Genomic DNA, 26,919 nt, shown 5'->3' with positions numbered 1-26,919 from the left:
GGAGCTGGGGGTTTGCTGGGGGGTTTGCAGCAGCTGGGAGTGGGGGGGAGGGGGCGGTTTGCAGATGGTTGGGAGATTTGCAGCTGGCTGAGAAGGTTTGCAGCCAGCTGGGAGCAGGGGTTTTGAAGCCTCCCCACTTGCAGCTGGAGTGCCTGGCAGGCTGCAAAGCCCTACTCCCGGCCTGAGTGACAGGCTGGCTGCACATAGAACCCAAGTGGTGCTATTGACCCAACCAGGCTTGACTCCTCCACATGTGGCTTCCTTTAAGGGCCAGTAGCAGACTCACAGTCCATGTGCAGCCAGCCAGGCGGCCACTCCACATCTTCCCCCAACACCTCCCCACTCCCTCAGCTCCCAGCCAGCTCACCATGGGAGTGTGTCCAGTGTCCATACACACACATGTATGTACAGATGCATGCACACATGTACACCCATAGATGTACACAAGGATGTACATATGTATGCATGCAAAGGTGCACACGTGCACATGTGAACACATGCACATACACAGATACACACATGAAAGAGGGGCACCAGAAGGGCTGGGGAGACTGTAGAGGGGAGTGAAGGGCACCAGCAGGAACAAGGAGGCTGTGGGAAGCCTTTAATTTTAATCACAGATTTGAGGTTTTTATCAGAGAATTTCTGATTTTTATTTATTTATTTATTTATTTTTTGCAAGATAAAACCAGGATCGCTGAGGATGATACAGGGAAGAGTGAGAATTAGAGTACATTTACATGGGAGACTGCACTGCAACACAGAAATAAAGGAAGGTAGATTTTCATAGGAAGAAAGTGCTTTTCAAGTGAAGGGAAGGAATAAACTAGAGAAAGCCAAAAAATAGATGTACATGGTTCAGACATGAAAGTTTAAAAAGATGAGGTAAATGAGGAGAGAGCAAAAATGGAAACTTATAGACTAATATCTTAATAAAAGGGGCACACATTCATTTAATCAGACAAATATGAGCCTGATATGTGTGCCCCCTGTCAGACAAAACATATCCATGAAGATTATTTTGAGCAGTTGTGTTGTTGATGTTGCTGGTTATTCTGGAGTCTATACTTAAAAAATTGGAGAAACAAGAAAATCTACAGTATTACTAGACTGTATGTGCATGTTTAGTTGTTGGGGCTGCAATAGCCCCTTGAATCCTTGCTTATCTGAAGAATTATCTCTTAGCAGCTATTCACAGAACTTGGCACAGACAGTTGGCCATCACTTTCCTCAGTGGTTGGAGACTGTTGGAAACTTGTGGCTTGAACAATAAAAGCACCTTACCTGAGAGAACAAGGTCCCAGGGTGAACTTAGCCTAGGCAGCAGTATCAGACAGCATGCCTTCTCAGAGATCAGGTGACACACAGGCCCTCTCCAGAGGCAGCCATTTTGGAAAGGGGAAAATGGCTCCCTGGAGATCATGTGAGACGGGCAGATGAAGCCCACTGTGGAGGGAGCCATCTTGGGGAAAGGGAGAGCCGTTGGATAAGCCAAGGATTGACTGAGAGGGATGATATATAGAGAGAGGTTGGTCTCCCAGGAGTAGAGAGAGGAATGTAGGCTGTAGGCAGGAGGCTGACGGAGAGCCTTCAGTCTAGCGGCCCGCCCCAGAGCTGCCGGGACCTGAGGAAAGCGCAGGCTGCACTGAGGGCTGAAGGGGTAGGAAGCCCAGCCACGATACCTGTCTTGCTCCTTCCCCGCCCCCCCAGGAGCCCTGCCCAGCTGCTCAGAGGAGCACCGGGCCCTTCTGGAGACCCCCCAGTGAGGAGGGCTCTTCTCCAAGCCCCCTGTCTGGCGTGAGGGGCACTAGGGGGAGGGAGGGACTGGAGAGCAATTGATCTAGCTCACGTGAGCTCTTGGTGGCAGGCAGAACTAGGCGACATGAGAGTTAAGACCCAAGGGAGGGGGTGGATTTTGACTGCCTGGCAACTGGGTGTGTGGGTGTTGGCAGGGGAGATTGCCAGGGTCTCCAGCCCAGACCCTACTCCCTGTGTTAGGGGATGAGGATCTGGGCAGAGTAAGCAATATTACAGGAATTTCAGTGAGGGAGCACCTGCCTGCAGCCAGAGCCATCCTGGGGTGGGGGGCATTTGGGGTGATCGCTCTAAGCCCCATGCTTTGCGGGGCCCTGTGGACAGTGCCATACAGGCCTCGCTGGCCACTGCACACCAGCAGCTCTGTGCTCCGGGCACTTGCCTCCCCTCTCCCCCTCAGCTCTGTGCTCTGGACACTTCTCCCCCCCCGCTCCCCCGGTTCCATGCTCTGGTCACTTACCACCCCATTTCCCACCCCATCCCTGCCCCCACACAGGCCTTGCACAGCCTGATATACCCCAGGCCCTGCGTTCCCCTAGGGTCAGCTCTGCCTGCAGCACACCTTGTGAGACCCTCACAGCAAGAAGCCACTTCACATGCAGTTTCCCAGAAACCCCTCCACCTATGTCCTTGAAACTTAGCAGGCTTTGTGGCCTCAGCAAATGCTACCACCCATGCAGCTTTCACCCCACTATGGCTTAACACACACACGTGACATGAGTTTTGCTTTCAAGACATTGAGGTGCAGTTTCCCAGAAACCCCTGCACCTATCACCTTGAACCTTGGCAGGCTTCATGCCCTTAGCAGAGGCTACCACACCTGCAAGTTTCATCCAAATCAGCCAAAAAACAACAAAGTTATAGATATTTCATTGATACCCCATTATACCGTATGGCTGAATCACCAAATCTTTTCCGAATCAATTTGGAATCTCTGAATCGATTCGGAAAGCCTAAATCTTCTAGCAGTTCAATTCAGTTTCATAGATTTGGCCTCCGAATCATCTGAATAATCTCCGAATCAGAATTGCAATCCAAAGCTTTGCACAGCCCTACTACCCGTGTACACATATCATCCAATGTTATTATCATGTACAGCTTTATTAACTGAGGGTGTGACTAAGTTTCTGACAGTTTATCAGTTGTGTTTCAATTAGTTTCCTTTTCTTAAAACCTTTGTAAATAACGTGTAAATAGTTGTAAATTGTGTGGTATCTAATCAAAGGTCCAGGGACACTAGGTGTCCTCCTGTGAAGGGAACCTTCCTCACTCCAGGAGGGCAGGTGGTTCCAGGCTGTGGACACTTCCAGGGATCCAGAGTTGGGTTATAGTTTTGCAGGTAGCTCTATAGCCAGGGTTACATTTGAAGGTCCTTGATTTTCTTTTATAGGAAAAAAAAATTAAGGGGCCTCCAAAAAATCTAATGAATTCTCTCTGAAGTCTTAAGGCTAGTTGGCTAGTTCTTTACATAGTATTATGATCATGATAGAGCAGAAGATGTAGTTTTAGAGGCATTGGTGTACCCATTTCAAAATGTGTCCAGATGTACTATCAAATCAAATGAACATTAAGAGTGGAAGTCAGAGCAGCCTGAGCCACATTGCAAAATAGCATACAGAAGAAGAAATGGGAGACACTAAATCTGGGTAAAGAGGATTCTCATAAAAGGCTGAATTTGGCTACCTTTACTCAATCTGAACAATGCTATAAAGTGCAATAAATTCCATTGACCTCAGTGGGACTACTCTTGGATTAAGGTATTACTCGATCTGAGTAAGTATAGTAGAACTGTGCCAGTAAGTATAGTAGAACTGGAAACCAGTACCAACAAGCACATCAGTATCAAGAGACAAAAAATTAATTTGTGTATGTGATGCATTTAGTCATATTTTAAATAATTTAAATAATGCTGTTTAATACTTCAGGTTAATTATATCAGAATTGTTTTCTGCTCACTGTGAAATCCTTTCATTGGAATTGCTACCATGCACTAAATATACCTCTATATTGGGATCAAAACTTTTCCTAACAAAGATCTGCAGATTGTTGGGTTAGAATAAACATTTCTGTTTCATTGTCATTGACATTTTTTTCAAATAAAAATTTGTATTTATTTTTTTTCACTTATGCTTTTTTTTCTTCCATGATGAACTCTTATTAAAAATGTTTTATTTTCTGACCTATTTGGGATTGTGGTAATATTTTTATTTTTATTTGTACCATGCACAAAGGTGTGAACTATTTAAAACCCATTGTATTATGTACTCTGCCATGGTGTATAATCTGAAGATGGTAAAGTGTATGCAAGCATACTAACCTATTACCTGGAGTACTACTTATCATCTTACATGCTTAGTTTCTACATAATTTATTAGAATTATAGGCATGAAATTAGAAAATTGAATGAATAATGTGACTTCCATGTAAAACAGAAGTCGCTTATTTATATATGAGATGCATTAAGAAAACATTCTGAAGGGTGAATGCAGTTTTGCTTAATTTCACAGTAGAGCATCACATTTGTTGTCTCTGTTTGACTCCAAGTTATTGGGTTCACATTCTGATTAAGAAGTATTGTGAAGAAAGCAGCTGAGGTAAGCAGAGTTAAAAATCCAACAGAAAATCTACAGGGATAAGGAGATAAAGAGAAAAATAATCCAGAGAAAGATGTGCAATATGCATGTTATATAAGGCATCCTTTTATGCCAATATTATCTGAGGGGTGTTCCCTTTGCCAATATGCAGCATGATATGTGTGTGTATGTACACACACACACACACACACACACACACATACATGTATATATCATGCTGCGTATTGGCAGAGGGAACACCTCTCTATCTACATATACATAAGTGTATATGTGTGTGTATATATTGTAATTCCCAGGAAGATTCAAAAGACAATCTCAGAGTTTTAAAAACCTAAAAGAATTAGAGAGGTTTTGCAAGGCTTAGAACTCTACTGAATTCACCCATTTTTAATACAATTGCTGTGTAGTGCATGAAGAAAAATGTTAGGGTAACATTTCATAACTAAATAAAATGCTAGAGTTGAAAGGTATACACAAGCATATATGTCATATGCACTGATGTAAGAGTTGTTTGATAAAAGACAACATCCTATGATAAATTGCACAGATACATGAATGATATGCTTATCACCATATTAATGCTGCTCACCGTGTCCCCAGAGTGGGACTGCTTATATGGCTAACGTTAAGCACATGCAAAAGTTTTTTGAAGAATTTAAGCCTACTTCAGTTGGCCTCTTCCTTGGATTTCAATATTCCAGGCCACTGAACAGATTCAAACAGCATACACTGAAATTTAAATGTAAGACTGAAAGGGACCTCAGAAGATCTACTCTAGCCCCCTGCTCAAGACAAGATCATCCCTGACTAAACTATCCCAGCCAATGTCTATCTAACTTGCTTTTGAAAATTCCCACAAATAGATTCCACAATTTCTCTAGGTAGCCTGTTTCAATGCTTGACTACCTTCATAGTCAGAAAACGCTTCCTAATTTCCAACCTAAATTTCCTCTGCCGAGGTTTGATGCTGTTGTTTCTCATCCTGTCCTCTGTGGCAACAGACAAAGCCCATTTCCATCCTTTCAGTACCCTTCGGATATTTGAAAACTGTTATTAAATCCCATCTCAGTCTTCTCTTCTCCAGACTAAGTAACCCTAGTACCATCAGCTTTTCTTCGTAGGTCTTGTCACCCAGACCCATAATAATTTCTGTTGCTCTGCAGTGGACTCTTTCCAAACTGTTTGCACCCTTCTTGAAGTATGGGGCCCAAAACTGGACAGAGTACTCCAGGTGAGGCCTCACCAATGGTGAATAGAGTAGTGGAAAAATCACTTCCCTCTGTTTGCAAGCTACTCATGTTAATACAACCCAGTATGCTGTTGGCTTTTTGCAACAACCTCATGCTACTGGCTCATATTCAGCTTATTGTCCACTGTAACCCCCAAGTCATTCTCTGCAGTACTGCAGCTTTCCCAATAGTTTCCTTGTCTGTTTTTGTGCATATAGCTATTCTGCCCCAAGCGCAGGATCTTTTTCAATTGTCTTTGAATTTCATCAGATTGATCATGAACAATTTCTTCAGTTTATCTAAAACACTCTGGATTAGGGTGACCATATTAATTTTAGAGAAATCTGGAGCAGGGTAAGGAAATCTGGGACAGGGTACGCATGCATGCACATGTGCTGTGCCTCCACACCCTGCTCCCCATGAGGATTCTCGCATGTGTGCACACACAGCCCCAACCCCATGGCTCCCAGAAGCCTTCATGGCAGAGTGGGGCCAGCTGGGGCAGCACAGAGGCCCACACATGGAGGCTGGATCTGACTGGGAGAGGCCCCTATGTGGTGCTCCCCAGGCTCCATCAGTCTGTGTTGTGTGGCCACATTGTGCCTCACCTCTACCCTCCTGGGCTTGCCACATGCAGCCCAGGCCTCAGCAACTTGAACAATGGCAGGGCGCAAGGCTTCTGGTAGTGGCAGGGAGGCACTGGATGGCCGTACAGTGTGGGCTGGCAGACCCTGGGGTTCACTGTACAGGGGCCATTCCAATCAGGTCCAGCCTCTGCGTGTGGGGATGGAGCCTGGCCACAGGCCTCCGCACTATCCTGCCCCACTCCACTCTGCTCAGGTCAAGCTGGGATGACAGGTGCCTGAGCCACAGCCTAGACAGGGGTGGTATTCAGCCTAGCCTGCCTCCTGCCTACTCAGGAGGAGTTAGGCCAGGCATATGTGGGCGGGGTGGTGTCAGTCCAGGACTTTTACTTCAATTCTCACCAACTGGCTGGGATGCCGGGGCAACCTATGAAATATGGGACTATCCCAGCCAAACCGAGACTTGTCACCCTACTCTGGATCCTAGCTCTGCCCTCCAGAGTTCTGAAACTCCACCCAACTTGGTGTCATCTGCAAATGTGCTAAGTGTGAACTTAGTCCCATGGCCCAAATCATTAATGAAGATGTTAAACAATACCAGCCCCAGAACAAGCCTCTGAGAAATTCTGCTTTATACCACAATTAGTAGTAAAACTGTTTTTTTTCTCCAAGTAACATATCTAAGGTCTCCCCTATTATTAAGATTCATTTGTAGGCTGGCTTTTCTACCTTTAAAATAAAGGTTTGATTTTAAAATCAGATGTGACTTTGTAAAATTTAAAAACAGAAACTTTGTTCCATTGAAAATGGAATTTTCCCAAGTTCTGGTGAGACATAGCATAGAACTACACCTGCTAGGCTAGGATATCATGATTTGTTAATTATATGATACTTTTTAGGTAAAAAAAAACACTTTGTAATAATTTTTTAGATGTTACATTTTTTCAATTATTTTTCTCTGTTAAAAGTCTATGCAAGTTGGGCCCCTAAGTCACTTAGGTAGTGTAGTAGGTGTTTAACTCTGAAGAGGAGTTAGGCAACAGAATGCCGTTAGGCATCTGAGCCTTGGGCCCTACAACACTGAGTAGAGCAACAATAGAATAGCATTTACAATCTGGTCCAGTCAAGCTTCCTAGCCTAAATCAGTTGCAGATCTGCTTAATGGAACTTGTTACACATGGACATCAAAATCTTATGAAAGTGCTTGTTCCAGCAAGACTTCCAATCTGATTCAAGCTTATTCATTCAATCTTATTCAAATCAACCCACGATATCCCTTACGGTTTAGCCATTGCCATTTTTAATCCTTATGTAAGAACCAAAAGTTAGTTGAGACTGTTTCCAATCAATGATTTGGTACCAGATAGTAAAACCTAACGTCCCTAAATGTTGAATCCCAGGTTGACATGGTGGAAATGTATGTTGAGCACTTATTGACTAGGAAATTGATTTTGTCTTGGTTCTTGCAATCATCAACCTTGAAAGAACATAAGATCTATATTAATCCTATAAAAATCAGAGCTAATGAGACCACCCCAAATGAAGTTTTGTGAGTGAATTTAAAAACACTTTTTGCTTGTATATGTCTAGAATTTTAATGAAGAGGAAAAATAGTTAACCAACATCACCTTAAGCTTTTAGATGTTGTTTTATTTTGTATATATTTATGATCTCATGAAGTATTTTAATGAAAGTATACGAAATTTTTCTTTGCCGTTCTTTGTCATGTTCATAAGTGGACATTTGGCAAGAGAAAGCCAAGTCGTGTATACAGCATATTATCTGGTTTGTTTAATGCTGCACTCCAACTAGCTCAAAGTAGCAATGAAGAAAAATTGTTTCATCTTTATTTTAGTACATTTACTTTGATGGCTTCTGATTGAGCAAGACACCAATATACCATTGCAGAAAAATGTTTCTAAGCTTAATGTTTCTTTTAGCAATCAAAGATAATTTTTTAAAGATGCAGATGTTTCCGAAGCATTTCTCCTTCTTGAGATCCTGGTAGTCTTAAACTGCTGGGCATTGTATAAATAATCATTTAAATACATTTGACTGTTTGCCAGGATGTTGAAGAATAGCCTTTTTCAGATTTTAGAAAACTGTAAGTCAAATTATAGCTTAATGGAAATATCTTCATTGTGATTATTGCCCAGGAATTCATTTATTTTTTAGCAAAAATAATTCATCTACATGAAAAAGGATAAAAGCTATTTCTGTAAATATAAGTGCTTCCAAACATCTGCAGTTCAAAGTACATAATTCACATTGACACCAAAGGTTGGTTTGTGTTTTGACTGGAAGAGTTTGGTATTATTTTTGTCTGCAAAGGAAAGAGTTGTGTAGCATCCAAATGGTGAGTTGGTTGCTTCTCAAGCAATGGTGATGAATTTGGGACAAGGGGCAGACTGTTCAAAAAAGGGGGGGGGGGGCGGAAGGATCTGTCAAACACTAAGAATGCTTGCATTCCGTTTGACATCTTTGAGTTGGGAGCTATTCTCCTGTGCAGCTTGTTATAAGAAAATAAGAAGAGAATCTTAAAATAAGCATAAAGTCAGTTAAACTGTTTATCTGTGTTGTGTTGTTGCACATATCCAGATACGGTGGCTGAAAAGAAATCACAGGTGAAAATATATTATGGTTTAAAAAATGTATTTTTCTAGTGCTTGATGTAAAGAATAAATATTTGTACTGAAGTTGTTTGTTGCACTGAGTACTTAACAATTAAGAGGAGAGGCGCACCGATACATTGGTCCAATATTGGATCAGTTCCGATATAAAGAAAACTGGCTGTATCAGATATCGGCCTGATGGGGCTGATAATTTGGCCAATAAATGCCCGTGCTGCATGCAGCTGCAGCACAGCACTCGGGTAGTGAGGAGCACAGCCAGCAGCATGGAGAGTTGCCTCCAGCTGGTGAGTCCAGTGTGGTGGAAGGGGAGGGGAGAAGGAAAGGATGTGGGGGTCGCAGATCAACATCCTCTGCAGTGAGGGAGGGGGCAGAGCCAGGTGCTACCCAGGCAGGGCGGGGGGGACGGAGCTGCAGCTCAGTGCGGGAGAAGGCAGCTCCTGCCACTGCTTGTGGCCCAGGAGGGCATAGAGGGGGCGTGTGCCCCCCAGATCTGTGCAGGGTGAGGCAGGCTGCAGCCAGGGCTGCACAGGACTCTTCTCTGCAGGGTCTGGGCTCGGAGCAGGTGCTGGCAGCTCTGGGAGAATGCTGCATCCAACCCAAATTTTGCCGCCAGCTACCCAGCACAGCCCCAGCTATTCCTGGCACGTGGGTGGAAGTTGGACATTCAGCTGGCTGCAGCCCACCCCATCCCACACAGGTCTGGGAGGCACATGCCCCCTTCCCCTGTTCCCTCCTGGGGTGCAAGCAGCAGCAGGAGCCACCCTGCCCCTGCCCCTACTCCCTCCCTCACCGCAGGGGGCATTGATCTGCCCCCACCATGCCCCTTCCCTCCCCACTCCTCTTCCACTGCACCAGACTTACCAGCTGGAGGCAGCTGTATTGGAAATTGGATCAGTATCAGCCAATATGCCTCCTTAAACATCGTCTATCGGTATTGGCCCCAAAAATCTCTATCAGTGCACCCCTAATTAAGAGTAATGTCTAACTTGGCAAATGGTACAGTATTCAGGTGTGTGGCCCTTAATTTCTCTTGTGTTTCTCCTGGAATATATTACTTGATTTATTTTGTTGTTCTTGAATTGCTTTTTAGGAAAGTAATACTCTTTTTTATCTTCAATCCTTATCGGTAATTACATTTGTCATAAAACGTTTAATGAAAATTTGGATTCTATCCCCATTATTTCGTAGTGACATTTGTTAGTGTTTGTTAATGAAATTTTTTTTAAAACCTTGTCACTGTTTCAGTGGTATAAACCTTGGCGTAGCAAGGTATTTCAGCATACACTTACTTTAATTACTTGAGTAATCCCATTGAGTTCAATAGGTCTACTTGCATGCTTAAAGTTAGGCACATACTTTAGTGCCTTGCTGAACTAAATAGTCATCTTGGCCTATATTATCTAAGAGAATTCATTAGGATTGAGCCCTCCATCCATGTGCAGTCTCATTGAAGCCAGTACCAGCCTTGGACCTTTGTTGATTTCTCACCTATTGAAAAGCCCAGTATAAACTTTTATACGAGAAGGGAAAAGAAATTGTTTTAAAATGTCAGCCCATACAATTGTCTCCTATAAACATGGACTTTTGAATTATTCATTTTAAATTCAAATGGGTAGTTTCCCTTTAAATGTATTACTATAATTCAGTAAAACCTTACTGTAAAAAGTGTGGTCAGTAAAATTAATGTATTTATTTATTCCTTGCTCCTGCAAAAATACTCACAAATGTATCAGTATTGCATATTTGGACAGACTAAAAGTTTTCCTCTACATACAAAAGAGTAAAGTTTCATAGCTAAATAAACAAAACACCTTTATTTCATAGCTAAATAAATGGCCTTTATTAGGTTTTGAGTCGAATTAATCTAATCTATCGTGAATATTTATTGGATTCCAGATGTCACTAGAGCAGGAGTTGGCAACATATAGCCCATGGGCCAGATCCAGCCCTTACAGCTGAAGACTTTTGCCTGTGCCCGTGCCTGTGCCAGGACTGAACAGCAAGAAGCTGCTCTGGGCCCAGGCAACTCCCAACTATGCTTGTGCTGCCACTGCTTCTCCCCACCCCTTCACCTCCTGCCTGGAAGGCTGCAGGGTGGGTGCAGCTTCCAGTGGGTAGGGAGCTGTGCCAGGACAAGACAGATTCTAGCTGCGCCCATATTGCAGTCTAGGAGGTAGAAAGATAGGCGGGGTAGGAGAAAGAACAGCAGTGTAGATGCAGCTTCCAGCTGTCCAACCACCACACCGGTTTCCAGTGGCTAGAAACTGTGTTCATGCCTCAGCCAGATGTTGGGAGAAATGGCGGAGGTGTGGGTGTGACATATAGCTGCCTGGCCCTTGCATGGGTACAGGGAAAACCCCCATGTACTGGTGCAGCACCAAAACCTCACAGCCTGTGTCAGACCAGAGCTGGGTTGTTCCAGCCCACAGTTTATAAAGGTTACTGGCTACTGAACTAGTATACAAGTTATTCAGTTCTGTTAAACAAACACAATCAAAAGATGTTGGCAAATTTGACCCTTAAACATATATGGAAAGGGAAATGATGACAGGAGGTGGGATAGATTTGCACCTTATAAACTAACTAAATCAGTGATGCATAAGCTTTTGTGAGCAGCAGCTAACTTCATCAAGTACTAGTAAGCTACTGCTTTTGAAAACTTATGCATCTCTGATTTAGTTAGTCTATAAGGTGCAACTACACCCTCTCTTCTGCCTGACTTCAGACTAACACAGCTATCTCTGCTCTTTTTAACATAACATTTTGCTATAAATGTAGTTTTATTTTATTCTAATTCATTTTAATAAAAGTTCCTATCTAAACAGTACATGTAGTCAGTGATATAAAAAGTACACATAGATTAGCAGGATTACATAGGCCCAGTAAATATAATTTCCTTGTTGCAATCCACTCATTCCCTGCTCAGCCTGCCATGTCATTTGATTGCTTCCTCGACCAATAAAAACATTACAGTTCTTCACTCTTCTCCACATTGTCATAGTCAGCTAGCTAGTCATCATTCAGATCCTGTTTTCACTGGGACATTTTTAATTTCCTCATCTAGACGGTTTAGTTTGATGAAATGGAGACTAGGTCCTAGTCTAGCACAGCATTTAAGTTTATTTCTAAGTATGTGAGTCTCATTAAAGCCAATGGGAACTTAGACTTGTGTATTTTAGATCAGGCTGCTATAGAGCTGCAAAGCCTTTTCATATACAAAACATGAGGATAATGGTTGACTGCCTTTTCTCACGTTTCTAATCATTCCCTTTCTCCTGTACTTCAGCAGTTATTGATGTTATCCATCTTTCAAGTTACTGGCACATTTCTCTTTACCTCTAACCCTGTTGATCATGTCCTTGCTCTAAAATGAAGCCATATGATGACAACACAGCTTAGAAAGCAGGTCACATAATAGGTTAACAATAATTCAGGAGTCTTTGCAGATAAACAAGCAGTGTTTTAGCACCCCGCCAGCTACTTGTAGATACACCATGGAATAAAATGCTCACCAGCTCACACAATGTTAGATGTAATTTGCCTACCCTAGGTACATCTACATGAGATGCCTACTGCACAGTGGTTACTGTGTAATTATTTAGAATTTGTATAATCAAGTACTAAATAAATGTACAGTAACCGGAGTTACTGCACAGTAGAGCCAGCGAACAGCTTTTAAGTGACTCAACTGCGCAGTAGCCTAATAATGCTGCGTATTAGCAGTGTCTTGTGTAGATGCACCCTTTAATTGTAGTGTCATGTTTGTTATCCTAAATCAGCCTCATTTTCAAGTGAAGACTAACATAATGAGATGGTTGGCTGCATTGGTTTGTCTGTCTCCTAAAACTCCAGAACTTATTCTAACCCATATCCACTAGGGCTGTGCAAAATTTCGCCACCAGTTTTGTTTCAACACTGTTTCGACCCGTTTTGAGGTTGAAACAGCAAAATTGAAATGGAACAGATATGGTCGAAACAGCCTCGAAACAAAACGAGGCAAGTCGAAATGTTTTGCCGTTTTGACATTTCACCCATAGGATATAATGGGGAAGGTCGAAACAGCCTATAACTTTGTCATTTCTGACCTGATTTGGATGAAACTTGCAGGAATGGTAGCTCTTCTGACGGCATGATGTGTGCCAAGTTTCAAGAAGATAGGTGCAAGGGGTTCAGAGAACCTGCACCCCAAAGGCTTGAGAGCAAAAACTGAGGGCATGATATGTGCCAAGTTTCAAGGAGATAGGTGCAGGGGTTTAGGAGAAACTACACGGAGTAGCAGGGTGAAAGCTGCAGGCCTGCTAGCACCTGCTGAGCTCACGAAGCCTGCCAGCTGTCAAGGAGATAGGTGCAGGGGCTTCTGGGTTGTGGGGCCCTGCACCTCTGGCCGCAGGCAGGCAAAACTCGTGACATGGATGCTTGTGCAATTGTGTCTGTTATGGGGCACGGGGGGCGGAGAACCACTGCAGGCCTGGCTGCTAGGCCCTGCTGCGGCCACAAAGCCTGCTGGGGTCCTGATGGGGCCTGGCCACATCCCCCCATCCCCTCAGCTCAGCTCTATGGAAGGGAAGGGGGGTCTGCTGTAGTGCCCCCTGGCTTCTAGCCTGAGCCACTGCAGGCATGTGCCTGAATTTTTTCAGTCCAGACAGGATGTCTGTGCAGTTACAAACTGGTTTAGCCTATCCAGGTTAAACTAACCTGCAAAGATTGACTCAATTCAGGGTCATGCTTTTTGAATGTCTGTCCCTAGCCTTGGGGGCTTTAATTGGAGAACAGGAAGAATCAGAGTATGTTTTTAAGCATGCCTCTATCTGTTCTCTGTACCCCATTCTGAATTTATCTCACTGCTACCCCTCTGCCACTTTTTCCTCTATGTCTCTTCTACCTGACAGCTCCTCTACCTGGCAGATCTCTATGTTACCTTTTAATCTCATTAAGTTTTGTTTCACTTGGTCACATATATTTGTTCAGATTTAGAGTTCTCTGTCCCAAAATTGACTACCAATGCACACTTACTCTGTTTCCTAGCTGTGGGGCTGTAGTACCATCATAAGAAAGGTCCTTAACATCAGAAGTAGAGGTCAAAGCTAGCAACAGCATTCACAGATGTCTGTGTCCTTCATTCTATGCTTAGTGGGCAGTCGGTCCCAATCTCCAGCCTTGGTACAGCAGAAGTTAAGCATGCTCTCCAGTACCTGTCTCCAAGTTTGGACCGGGATGCACCACAAAAGTATCTTTACCTGGTTTATGTTATAGAGGTCTTCAGAGCACAATCATAAGGAATCCATAGGAGGAGTATCTCTCCCACTCCCCACTGCTGGTAGGCTTAGTAGGAAGGAATAGACCCGCAAAGATCTGGGTGAGTAGAGCTGCTCCTTGGCCCACTGTATTTTAAATTAAAGAACTTGATCACCTTAGGGAATGTGGCAGCTTTTCTGTAAGGATCCTAGTTGAGAAATGTTATATTTCCCATCATATATTCCCATTCTAACTACCTCTGAAATGCATGGGGGGAAAACATATTGAAATTATTATATTTTGATAGTTGGTGTAATGATTGTGTTCAAAATGTATTTGCCAACTTTTATCACACAGTGGTTCGCTGACTATTACAATTTTTTCTGGTTGCAATAATAAGAGAAAGCCAACATTCTCTCTCAGCCAAAGTGGCCAATCTTGGGGACAGAATATTTTATTGGCAACTGCTCTACAAAAGGGAGCTGCTGATTGGTAAGGGAGTGAAGATAAAGATAGCCTTAAAGTGTAGCACTGACTCATGTAGGTTGTGACCATGACAATGCTAGTTTGGGATTGATAGTTTTAGAGTGAATATGTACAAAAGATTAGGAAAACTTCTCCTGTTTTCTGTCTTATACTTCCTTTTTGGCATATCCTACCTCACATTTGAGTACTCTATGTATATACCTATTTTATGTGCATGAATCTTACTAACATAATTTAAATGATCCTTAAGGGTTACTATGCAAAATCTATATGAAAGGATACAACCCACTGCCAACCCAAAGGCTTTAGTGACTTCTAGATAAATCTTCAAGACTCTCTTCCATGCTTATCTTCTCTGACCTTCAAGCACATGCTTCTGCCAATATTGCTAAGGATGTGTGATAGCTGAAATAAGAAACAAACAGTTTTTAAATAATCATTACTTTTGGCAAAACATGGTAATTTAATGAAGAATTTCCTCAAGGTGAGTCTTTCATATTAAAATGTACCATTTAGGAAAAAAAATTACCAGTGTACCATTTAGAAAAAAAAATGTATCTGATTTCTCTAGGATTCATCCTAACCGATTCATAAATATATATTCTAATAAATTTGGTACTGCAGGTTTTAGAAGTTCTTAGTTATGATTTTTAAAATGAAAAAACTTCCTTTAGGCCTCTGCTTTGTGAAAAAATCTTATGTTTCCTTGCCATCAATACTAAACTGGTCTGTGACTCCTCTTCACCCTACTCAAAAAGTATTTTTATATATGTTTTTAGAAGGAAGTCCAGTTTCTTACTAGCAGCTGTTGGCGTCCTTCAGCAATGAAGGTAACCAATAAAAACACATGTTCTTTAAAAGAATATCTATTTTTATTGGATCCAGCTAACTTCCAATGACACCAAATTCAAAAAATGTTGGCCAAACTGAATAGAAGGGCCACATTGTTTAAAACTATTTTTAAGACTTCTTTCTGGACAGTAGAAATATTGCTTGCAAAGAAACTTCATATGTTCTTGACCTTTGTGAAAAAGGTGTTTAGTTTTCAGTAGAGTATTTTAATATTAATAATAGTCTAAATATACAACTTTTGTAAAGCTAAGCATTTTACAGAATGTACAATAATATAAGATAACATTTTTTCTCTATAATATGTATTCTTAACAGATGACACATGGCTAACTTCTATATTCAGGACCAGGAGAAAAAAATAAATATTTTTTATTTGCTTGAAACAGCTTTAGTTAATCATTATTTTGAGTGAATTAAGAGATACGAGTCTTGTACTTGTATGATCTATTACAGAGAGGTTAACCAGACACCTTTTCCTGTGATGGTCAAATTAAAGCAAAACTTTTCAGTGGATTGTAGCAACATGTCTGATTTTCCATTTGCAAAGGTTTCAATGAAAAAGAGGATCTTCCCCTCCCTCTCTCCTCCCGCCCCCCCCCTCCCCCAAGAGGGGAAACCCTAATGGAACATTTAATTGGAGTAAAAGACGCTGTTGAGCTAGAGATTCCGTGTGTGAGCATTTGCACTACTGTTCTTCTACCTGTCTGTGAACAGGCAGAATGGTGTAAGAACCCTGCTGTTTCTACTTAATTCAAATTTCTGTCTTCACAAGAGTGTAGCACACAGGAGAATCAGGTTATAAAGTGCATGCTGAGGCCCTCAGTTGTTCAGACTTCCTGATGTGCATCTTGTTTTTGGATTGTAAAGTAGTTAAGGTTGGTATTTGCGGTATGTCAAATTTATTTTTGAGTCAGGAGAGCAGCATGAAAAAATGTGGGTTTTTTGGGTTTTTTTTAAGGTGCATTAAGATTTTGGTCTTTTAATTTAATTACTTCATTAAGTTCAAAATATCACTGTTATAATCAAAATAATAATTGAGGAATTTCAAAATGAAAGATTTGTAAGATTATTTTTTTAAAAAGAGGCATTGTTGAAATGGAAAAATAACAAATATACCAAGGGAAAATGGCAATTGAAACCTCATAATTCATGATAAGGAATTAACAGGTCAATTTTAAAATTCTGTTGTTCTGAGGCTACATACATTAGAGAAATTGTACTGTGTGACTGTGGATTTAAGTGATTCATAAAGTTGTTGGGGTAATTTTCCTATCACCTTACCTATGATATCCACAGTAACATATTTTTATGCTGGATACTGAAAAGGAATGTATAGGCTGTAGTTTGTAATAGCCATTTTCAGTAAGATAACCCTTAAAACTAAACGCAAAATGTCAGTAATTGCTTTATAAAACTATAGTCGTGGTACAATTTAACAATTTTCTGGATTTCCCTATTATTGTAAAAACATTTTTCTTATTTATGTAAAAATTGATATATTCTAGTCCAGCCAGCACGGATCCAAAATGACTCTAGTTCAAAGTAATATGCTAGTCCCAGTGATATTCCTATCTTTAACCTGGAAAATTACATTAGAATTGGTAACATTCCAAGCTTAGGCTTGTAGTGCAAGTACACAAAATAGCCAAAGCCACAACTATTGGTCTTCCTACTTTTGGTGCTAAATACTTGATAATGGGCAACAGAGTACATTGTTTGTGATTTAGAATTTGAATAAAGAAAATAAGGTTATCTTGTATCATACTTTTTTGTATGTCTTCAAATGTTTGTGTTTTGAGCAGATTGCATCAGTCTGCAGGACTGTTTATACTGATCAACAGAATTTTACTTGGATATGAAACAAGACTCAGTGGCCTATAGATCTCTGGTTCACATCTTTTCCCCTTAAACATTAGGAGTCATGCTTCAGTACTTTAGTACTGCATACTGGAGAGATGAATAGAGATTACTGACAAATTAATAATTTTTTACTGAACTTTATATATAACCCATGGTCATAAACCATCAGGATGATTGCTTTTGAGTTTTCTGCTTTAGGATCACTATGTTAGTGGCCAGCAAGTCACTGATTTCATTCCTTTCCTCCAGGCTTGAAATTTTATCCATCACAATGTTTCATCATTTAAATATTCAACTCCTGTCTTATCAAGGTCTTCCATTTTAGTTTTCAGTACTAATATTGTAATGGTTCCCTTGTAACATGTGGTATGTTAAAAATATTCTGTTGTTATACATGATCTTAGGTATCATGTTCTCTCCTCATACTTTTGCTTTAGCAGTTATTCTCTTACATGCCCTTAGTAATCCACTGAACCTCCACTTCCCATTTCTGTTTTTATGTGGGATTTTTTTCTACTAACAGTTTAATTACTATGTTAAGCCAAGATAGCTGGGTTTTATCCCTTATTACGATCTTTAAAACTGGCAAAATGTGATTTGGCTGCTAATTTGATATTCTTAACCTTTTGCCCTTTGAAATAGTTATTCAACTTTACTGCTTTAAACATTTGTGTACATAAGCATACAATGGGAAAAATTAAAATGTTCTATCTAGCTTTTTTAAGTTAAATATTAAAAAATAGATATACTTTTATCTAGCTTTTCCCCTCCAAACTCTGTTATGCATTTGGCAATTAATATAGTCTCTTAGCTTAATTAATATACCATTTATGAAATTATGCATATACTTCCCTATAAAAATATATGCTCTTACATTGTTCTCCTACAACATTCTCATATCTAGTTTTATATATTTTTAAAAGCCTAATTTTGTGTTATACAAAAAGATAGAAAAAGCATTTGAGTACAGCTAGAAAAAGAATTTGGCCAAGTGTCTTATTTATTTGCCAAGTTTTAAAAAATATGTATTTTGCTGAGTTTCTCTATATACCTCTTAATGAGCTTTCTTTTCCATGAACAACTGGCTCACGAAGACGGAATAAATAAAAGACTGAATATTATTTTTAAAAATAGTATAGGCCTAGTATTATCTCATCTCTTGCATTACAACTTGCTTTGCCTGAGGCTTTTTCCACTGCAAAAATGGTGCTGATGTTATTTACATTAATTCATTTGGCTTGTTGGAGAAAATATGCCCCAGCTCCTTTACTTAATGGGATTCTTTCCTCGTTGCAGTGCAAACGGCTGGAGCAGGAGCTTCATCATCTGAAAGAGCAGAACCAGACTTCAGCAAACAACATGAGACATCTGACTGCTGAAAACAATCAAGAACGTGCTCTGAAGGTAAATCTCTGTTCCTTCTTGCAGGCAAATTAAGGTTGTAAGCCCCTGGTGCCAGCTTTCTGTGCTGCATATATCAGTTGTGTACATTTCGGCAGAAGTGAGCTGTGGTGTTTGCCAACAACCCCTTCTTTAAACACAGATACAGCACCCTTCTGTTATGGTATTATTTTATTTTGTGTGTGTGTGTGTGTGAAAACAAAAAGAAATAATATATTCTCCAAATTGATGGGCTGTTTGTTGCAGTAACTGACACCAGATTCTGTTTGTGGTCTGTTCTTACAACGTTACAGTTTTATGAGTATAAAACTGCTGCCATTTGCCTCATGGTACCTATACAAAACTATTATTTTAAAGCGTGGCTCTTTGATCTGTTCCTGGCAGTGTATGTTTATTAATAACATTGTTGACCTATACTACTAGTGACCACACACTTGATACTACTATTTGCAAAAGGGTAGCTTATTTCAGTTGGAATTGGGAGGAGGAATATTAAGTCTTGTCAATAAGATTAAAAGAGATGGGGGAGAGAGAGGAAGAGACAGAGGAAGGACAATAAAAAGGTTTGATAGGTTTTTTTCTACTTTCAATTGGTATCCCTCTAACTGGAGGAACCAGAACTTGCCAGCACAAGAGGAAATGCCAGGTAGGAAGCAAAAGTATGCATGTATGTCCAACTAATAAAATCCTGGGAAATCTTTTTTCTTCCATGTAGTTCCCTTTTATGTGTGGAGAGATAGATGTGTATGAGCTGGTATTTCTACACCACTTTCATCTTGTCGTTTTAAATTGTGTTTTATTTAGGCACTAGGAATGAGATGCATCTCATTTGTAGTCAGATATTGCCCTATCTTTTATTCTTGAGATCATGACAGATTTGTCATTGTTACTTGGATTTGGTCAGTACAAGGTATAGAACTCAAGTCAGCTCATCTCTGGTCACTTTTAAGGGATAGCAATGTATGCAACCTTACTGCAAAAAAAATAGTAGAAGTTAACCACTGTGGTATAATGCACAGGAAACACTTAGAAGACAGGAAATGTGAGGCAGGTTCTCAGACAGACCTTGATTCTGCCAGCTGGAACAGATACCTGTTATTTTAGTTATGTCTTCCCTTATTTCAAAAGTAAAGTACAACATTGTATCATTCTGAATACAAAGTGCTGAATTTTTAAAGCAGGTTCACCTTAGCTTCTAAGGACATAACTCACAAGTATATATTTTTATATTCAAGAAGCATTCAGACTTGTGTGTAAATTTGAGGATACAAGTTGCACAGACAAATCTACCTTTTTGCATGAGCAAAAACTTGACCCCATAAAATTGTCTATTTAGTTGCTAAAAATTATCCTGCAGTTTTGGCTAGTAACGTTTATAAATTAAGCATTTGGAAAATAAGTTTAATTCTGAAGAAAATTCATTTTGTCTTCTTTTTTTGTTTTGGTTTCCTCTTTTCCCCGTTTGTATTAACAATATTGTGGTCCTCTGTGTTCAGTCTGATAGTGTATTGAGGATTGATTTGCATCAATATATTTATGATTTAATAAAATCTCATATTTTCATCCTAAGCAACATGTTGTGTGAATGCTACCTATGTAGCTTGTCCTACAAATTTTAGAAAATGTTTAATTAACTAGAAGGAAAAAAGTGAGCTAGAAGAAATGCCTTGCTACATAAATGTCAAATGTTGCAGAAGTTTAAAGTTGACAGTGAAGTCTATACTGCATATTACAAAATAGAGTCCACACTCTGAAAAGCAACACAAACTCCTTCAAAATGAATGACTGACAGAGCAAGCAAGAAAAAAGGTAAATCATAGATATAGAGCTGTTTATGACTGCAGTAATGGAGGTATTTTGATTTTGGAGTCTCTAGAAACTATTCTTTGACAGATATTATGGTAACTGCAAACAATAAGAGCCAGATCTGCAGAGGGATTTAGGTATGGTGCCACTCAGTATATCCACACCTAATTTTAGGTGCCTGGTATGCAGAGTGAAATTTGCAACTCCAACAGGAAAGATTAGGCCCCTACAAATGTGAATCTCAGAAGCCAGCAGGTTGAGCAGAGCACAGTAGAAATGGAATGTCCCCAACAGTGGAGGAAAGCAGCAGGTCTGGGTTGGGGCACTTTCAGCTCATCTGTTTTAGTTGTGCCATTAGACAACCGATAAGCCAGACTCCTGGCCTAAGAGAAAGGAAGCAAGGAAGGTGATTCTGTAGGCTAGTAATGAGGTCAATTTGCTGCCAGAGTCAGCCTAAGCTCTTGCCTCTGCTATTGGGTTTACTTAGGTATTTTGTATTATACAGCCATTAGAAAATGTGAGGAGTTATAGTAAGAGAGCTGCAGTGTTCAGTATAGAAGCAGTGTGGAGAGCAGGAATTTGGGGTCAGAGCTGTTCGTTAAACTTTTTTGTATTGAAGTTCCTGCCTTTCAATTTACAAGTCTCTTTATAAGCAGTCAGATTTGTTGAAAATTGCTACCCCAGTTCAGGGCTTGGCGCAGAATTTGATATAAACGTGTATTTATTTGTTCATAGGGCTTCTGTCATCCTTTCAAAGAACATCCACTCTAGGCAGATGCCCAGTTGAGAATGGGAAGGGGTGGAAAATTTCTTAGCCAAAGGGATGGTGCACTCGGTTCAGATTCCAGACTACAGGGAGCAGGAAGCAGTTTTGTATTGTGTGATCATAACCTTGATTTTACCTTAGCTTGTTTGTAAGGGTTTGTTTTGTAATTGATTTGCTTTTTTCTTCAAAGGAAGGAAAGAGGAAAAAACCTCCAAATTAATGATTTTTAAAAGATCATTATAATCTACAGTCTATCCCTCCAAAAAAGTGACTCTGCAGGAATAAGTTCTTTGACTAGAATCTGAAAAGTTACTTGTGTGAAGCCATATCTAAAGGTTATAGTAAATTACTTGCCCCTCAGACATTACAATCATTTCTGGCATTAAAATCAGAGGTAGTTAACTTGTAAGAGGCAAGGATTTCTTAGGATGATATCTTTTATTAGACCAACTATGTAGTGGAGATAAAGTTAGACAAGCTTTCAAATGCAAGACATTCTTCCTCAGGTAATTAATAGTAATAGTTCAAGGGAAGGAAGATGCCAAGTTGGTCTCAGGTAAGGGCTGTGAGAGTGATATTACCAAAGTAAAGTAGTGGGGGATTAAGACATTATATGTATGGTTTAAAGGATCAATGTTTTTTTTCTTCTTATGGATGTGCTGAAGAAAATTTCACACCATCCACAATTTGGAAAGGGAAAGTGGGGGTTGGGGAGGGAGAGACGAGGAATTGCAGAGTGCTTTTTTCTTCTCAGGAATGTCCACTGTACCTTACAGTTCTCTTTTACTTTAAAAAGCATATGAGGTAATGACTAATTTAATAAAAAGATATGCAGGAGAAAGATTTCTTAGGGTGATATATTTTTACTGGCTAACTGCATAGTTGGGATAGCGTTAGACAAGCTTTTGAATGCAAGACATTCTTCATCCGGTAATACATTCATGAATGTCTTGCATTGGAAAGTTTGTCCAACACCATCCCAACTATGGAGTTGGTCCAGTAAAAGGTATTTCCCTAAGAAGTCCTGTCTGTTACATAATTGTTGGACAATCATAGCTACAACATCACTGTAAAACTACCATAAAAAGTTAAAAATACATAATGTTAAATGAATCTATAGCACTATATGAGTTGCTGCTGAGTAAGTTGTTTGTCTGCCCTGTAGAGTGGTACTTTCTCTAAGACATTAGGGGCACAAGGTATTTTAAGTACACTGCTAATCACTCCACCCTTGGAATGGATTTTGAGGATTCTCAGTACTTTATAAAGTTATAGCAAATTACTGAACTAAGCAGAAATTTGCTCTGGGGTTTGCTGGAGATGAACCAACTGCTGGCCAGGCCCAGAATCAGGAAAGCACAATTGTGATGTAAAGCCACTCTTTTGGTATACCTTTGGGTCTTGAGTTAGACCTGAACACTATGCCTCAAGTCACAGATGTTATCAGTTTACAACATGTCCATTATTCAATGCCAGACACTTTCATCTTCTTACTGTACAGTTTGTCTTATCTGCATCCTTTCAGTAGTGTCTGGCATAACCAATCTTTATTAATCAGGTCCACATTGTGGAGTTTTAAATTTATGTTGCTAATTAATGTAATGGGACAAATGTCCCTCCCAATGACAGTGATGCAAATCCACTGATGCTGAATTTGTACTCTTCAAATTTTTATATTTCCAAGATAGTAAGGGATTACATTCATTTGAATGAAAATTCTGGTTCCAAATCCTTCTGACAGTGGCATCCATAGTTGTATTCATGCCACTGTGAGGAGGATTTGGGTCCATACTTTCATTTAAAGTAATATAATTCTCTTCTAGCAGAAAGCATTTGTTAAAACCTTTCATTAGATTCCAGATCAAATTATACCTAAATATTTTTCCAGATAATTGCTTTCTAAAAGCCTAATTTATAGACTCTGAATAATCTTCATAAAATAAAATCCACAAAATACTCTGCAGTACTAATGAGTCAAGGTTTGTGTATAAGACTATTCATTTGTGCTCGGCCTTCAGAATTAACACTAGGCCTCTAGTGATTCTGATAAACGTATTCCCATATTACACTGAAATATTTGACCCAATTAAACATTGAATTGTTCAGGAATCACAGGTTTTTGTCACCAGTTATAAAATATCTTGTTGCATCATTTTTGTTAGCTATGGAGGTTCAAAGAATTTGCACTAAAATGGAAGAGAGAATGTTTTGCCAAGTTTGAGGCATGATCATCATAACATTAATAGATTTTTATATAAATGTCCTCTTTGCTAGGGAAGGAACAGAGAAGTCATCTTATGAAACCAGTAAATTCATGTGAAATCTCATGGAAAATATTTAACTGGATTTGAATGCAATGTTTGGAGAGGTGATTTTTTTTCACCAGCCTATGATTTATGTTGTAGGTTTTAATTAGGTGGCACATTCTTTGTAAAACAGCTATTAATCTGCCTTAAACACCAAAGAGACACACTAATTTACTTTCAAGCTAAACTCTCAAAATGGGGGAAGAGAGACTGTTTCACGATGATACACAAATCAGGTGCCCTTTAATGACTTAATGAGCTTATTCCAGCCAAGTATGATGTCAGCAGAACATTTAAAGGTTATTCATCCCCTTCAAAGCTGTTAGTGTTAATCTTTAGCTGTGATTATTTTCATGGTTATTTTTGTTGCATTTTCTACCGCAGACAAATTTTAGCTATCATTTTCTATAGAATACATTCTGTGTGTGTCCATAATTTTTAGTAAAACTATAATACATTTGGGGCTAGATTCTCAATTTTTACTCCAGGTGTACAAGGGAGGAAGGTGGTCTAAAGGAGCAGTCAAGGATATCTGTAGAGTAGGCGAATCCTCAAGTGGTGTAAAGCCAGTATAGTTGGCTCTGAGTCACCCACTTCCTCCTCTCCGCACAAGAAATTTGTTAGTGGCAAAAAGCAGCAGAATTGAAGTACATAGCACTCCTGTTGATTTTTCAGTTGATGTTGAAATCCCTGGGAAGCTTGTTCTGAAAGTTCAATTTAGATCACCTTTGGCTTCTCTAAATTGTGTCTTTACCATGTTGACCCCTGGAATGGAGAGATGACATGTTCACTTTCCTCTGTCCACTCTGTTGCATCAACCCAAAAAGCAACCTAGCTGAGGATTCAGCCCATCATATATGAAGCCCCAACCCTTGAAGAGTTTTTAACACCATGGACCCAAAAGATCAGTTAGAACAAACATTTATCATACTGACATACATGGAATATACAGATTATGTAGACATATGACATACTATGCAGAAGATGATGCTTGTGTCAAAAGGTATGAGCAACAGATAACACCTATATATGAGAATTTTTTACTTGTTTTTACCTTTTTTTTAAAAAAAAAAACCCGGTGCAGCTTCACTTTTAATGAGTGTGACTGCTTTGTTACTGTAAAAAAAAATAACTTGATTTCAGTGTAATGCAATTAAGACAAATGCTCACCAGATACCTTGTAGTTAAGGAGCAAGTTGTCTGAGCTGGTTAAAAGGAGACAAAGAAAGTGCCACCTAGGGATAGAAATTACACGTTAACTGGTATAAGTGATTGGAAACTGACTCAAACCTGTAACACAACAGAAGATCAGTGCACATAAACCACTTTCAAAATGGCCAAAACTGGATTAAGATGAACCTGGATGGGTGTAGTATCAGACTTAACTGATTTAGGTTAAATTGGTTTGTTGAACTTCTGTCCCAAATCCCCTCAGATTCAAGTTAAATCACAGTGCCCTAGCATCCCAGGATGCTTTGCACCTCCCCCACAACTCCCCTCCCCCCCCCCCCCCCCCCTTCACAGTGTGGGTGAACTAGCCTTGGCTTCAAGCTGAGCAGGGATGCATACTCTAGCACCGCCCAGCTTCTGGCCTGGGCCACTGCAGGCATGTGGCTGCATTTCCAGAATCAAAAGTGAATGTCTGTTCACTTGCAAGAAGTTCATTTCTCACCTCTTGAACTTCAGCCAATAATCCCAACCTAGACGGCTGGTAAAGAAGAATTGTTGAATGGTTCTGTGTCTGTTTTTTTAAATAGTTAGCAAAGAGTTCTTGTAAAATTATTGCAGGCCCAGAAGCTATGGGCCAGATCCTGGTTTACCACAAAGATATTCATGACTGAGCTTCCACTTCTTCCAAACATAATGTCACCATGTCCAACGTGGGGTGGTCCTATTTTAACTGTCAAGATGCACAATTCTTCCATTCTTTCAATAGGGAGCTTTTTGTACAGTGACTGTCCACTGTGGTACCATGGCACCCCAGGGTTCCGCAAGATCCTGCCAGGGATGCCATGATGCTGTCACCACTGTTGTCACTGGGTGAAATTGTCCTGCACCCCTTGGTTTTCAGGAAGCACATCAGAGACAAACTGAGAAGAGATTGCAGCAGAAATAGCATATATGCCTGCCTGCATTACATGATGCAGGGAGGTTTTCTGTTTCTGCTGCAGCTCTTTTAGGTTCAGTTCCCATGTGCCTCCTAAAAAGCTGAGGTACACGGGGCAGTTCCACCTGGTGGCAGGCTGTTGCTGCCATGAGGTAAAACTGTCCTGTATGCTCCAGTTTCAGGAGTCATGTCAGAGCCAAACCAGGAAGAGCTGTAGTAGAAATGGCACCTGTGTCTGCCTAATGTAATGCAGGCAAGCACACCTTTCTGCTGTAGCCATTTCTCAGTTCAGCTTTAATGTGTCTCCTTACTGAATGAGTGAGGCAACTTTGTGACAGAGGATGCAGAAAAGGCTGAAGTGCTCAATGCCTTTTTTGCCTCAGTCTTCACAGGTGCAAGGTCAGCTCCCAGACTACTGCACCAGACGGCAGTTTTGGGAAGGAGGTGAGCAGCCCTCAGTGGTGAAAGAACAGGTTAGGGACTATTTAGAAAAGCTGAATGTGGACAAGTCCATGGGGGTGGATGGGATGCACCTAAGGGTGCCGAGAGAGTTGGCTGATGTGATTGCAGAGCCACTGACCATCATCTTTGAAAACTCATGGTGATCAGGAGAGGTCCTGGATGATTGTAAACGGGCAAAAATAGTGCTGATATTTAAGAAAGGGAAAAAGGAGGATCCAGGGAACTACAGACCAGTCAGCCTTACCTCAGCCCCTGGCAAAATCATGGAGCAGATCCTCAAGAAATCCATTTCTAAGCACTTGGAGGAGAAAAAGGTGATTAGGAGCAGACAGCATGGATTCACCAGGGGCAAGTCATGCCTGACCAACCTAGTTGCCGTCTATGATGAGGTGACTGGCTCTGGATGTACGGAGACCAGTGGATGTGGTGTACCTTGATTTTAGCAAGGAATTTGATATGGTCTCCCACAACATTCTTGCAAGGCAGCTAAGGAAGTATGGACTGGATGAATGGACTGCAAGGTAGATAGAAAACTGTCTGGGGCATCGGGCTCAGAGAGTAGTAATCAATGGCTTGATGTCTTGTTGGCAGCTGGTATCAAGTAGAGTGCCCCAGTTGGTTCTGAGGCTGGTTTTGTTCAATATCTTTCTCAACAACCTGGAAGATGGCATAGAGTACACCCTCAGCAAGTTTGCAGATGACACCAAGCTGCAGGGAGTCATAGATATTCTGGAAGTTAGGGCTAGGATTCAGAGGGACCCACAACAATTGGAGAATTGGGCC

General features: G+C 40.5%; 1 protein-coding gene across 8 annotated transcripts in view; it reads left to right on the top strand.

Annotated features, from left to right (window-relative positions):
- Window positions 1–26,919, top strand: part of MIPOL1 (mirror-image polydactyly 1) — a 357,774-nt gene that overhangs the window by 169,033 nt on the left and 161,822 nt on the right. For all 8 annotated transcript variants that reach the window (XM_025201449.1, XM_025201452.1, XM_025201472.1 and 5 more), the window contains one exon: window positions 18,585–18,692. In XM_025201449.1, the coding sequence (XP_025057234.1) occupies window positions 18,585–18,692 (108 nt within the window). The remainder of the gene's footprint in view (window positions 1–18,584; window positions 18,693–26,919) is intronic.

This window comes from Alligator sinensis, unplaced genomic scaffold, assembly GCF_000455745.1.
Source record: "Alligator sinensis unplaced genomic scaffold, ASM45574v1 scaffold280_1, whole genome shotgun sequence".
In the NCBI taxonomy this organism is placed as follows: Eukaryota; Metazoa; Chordata; order Crocodylia; family Alligatoridae; genus Alligator; species Alligator sinensis.
Note: the sequence above shows the minus strand (reverse complement) of the source record. Positions and strands in the feature narration are given on the sequence as shown.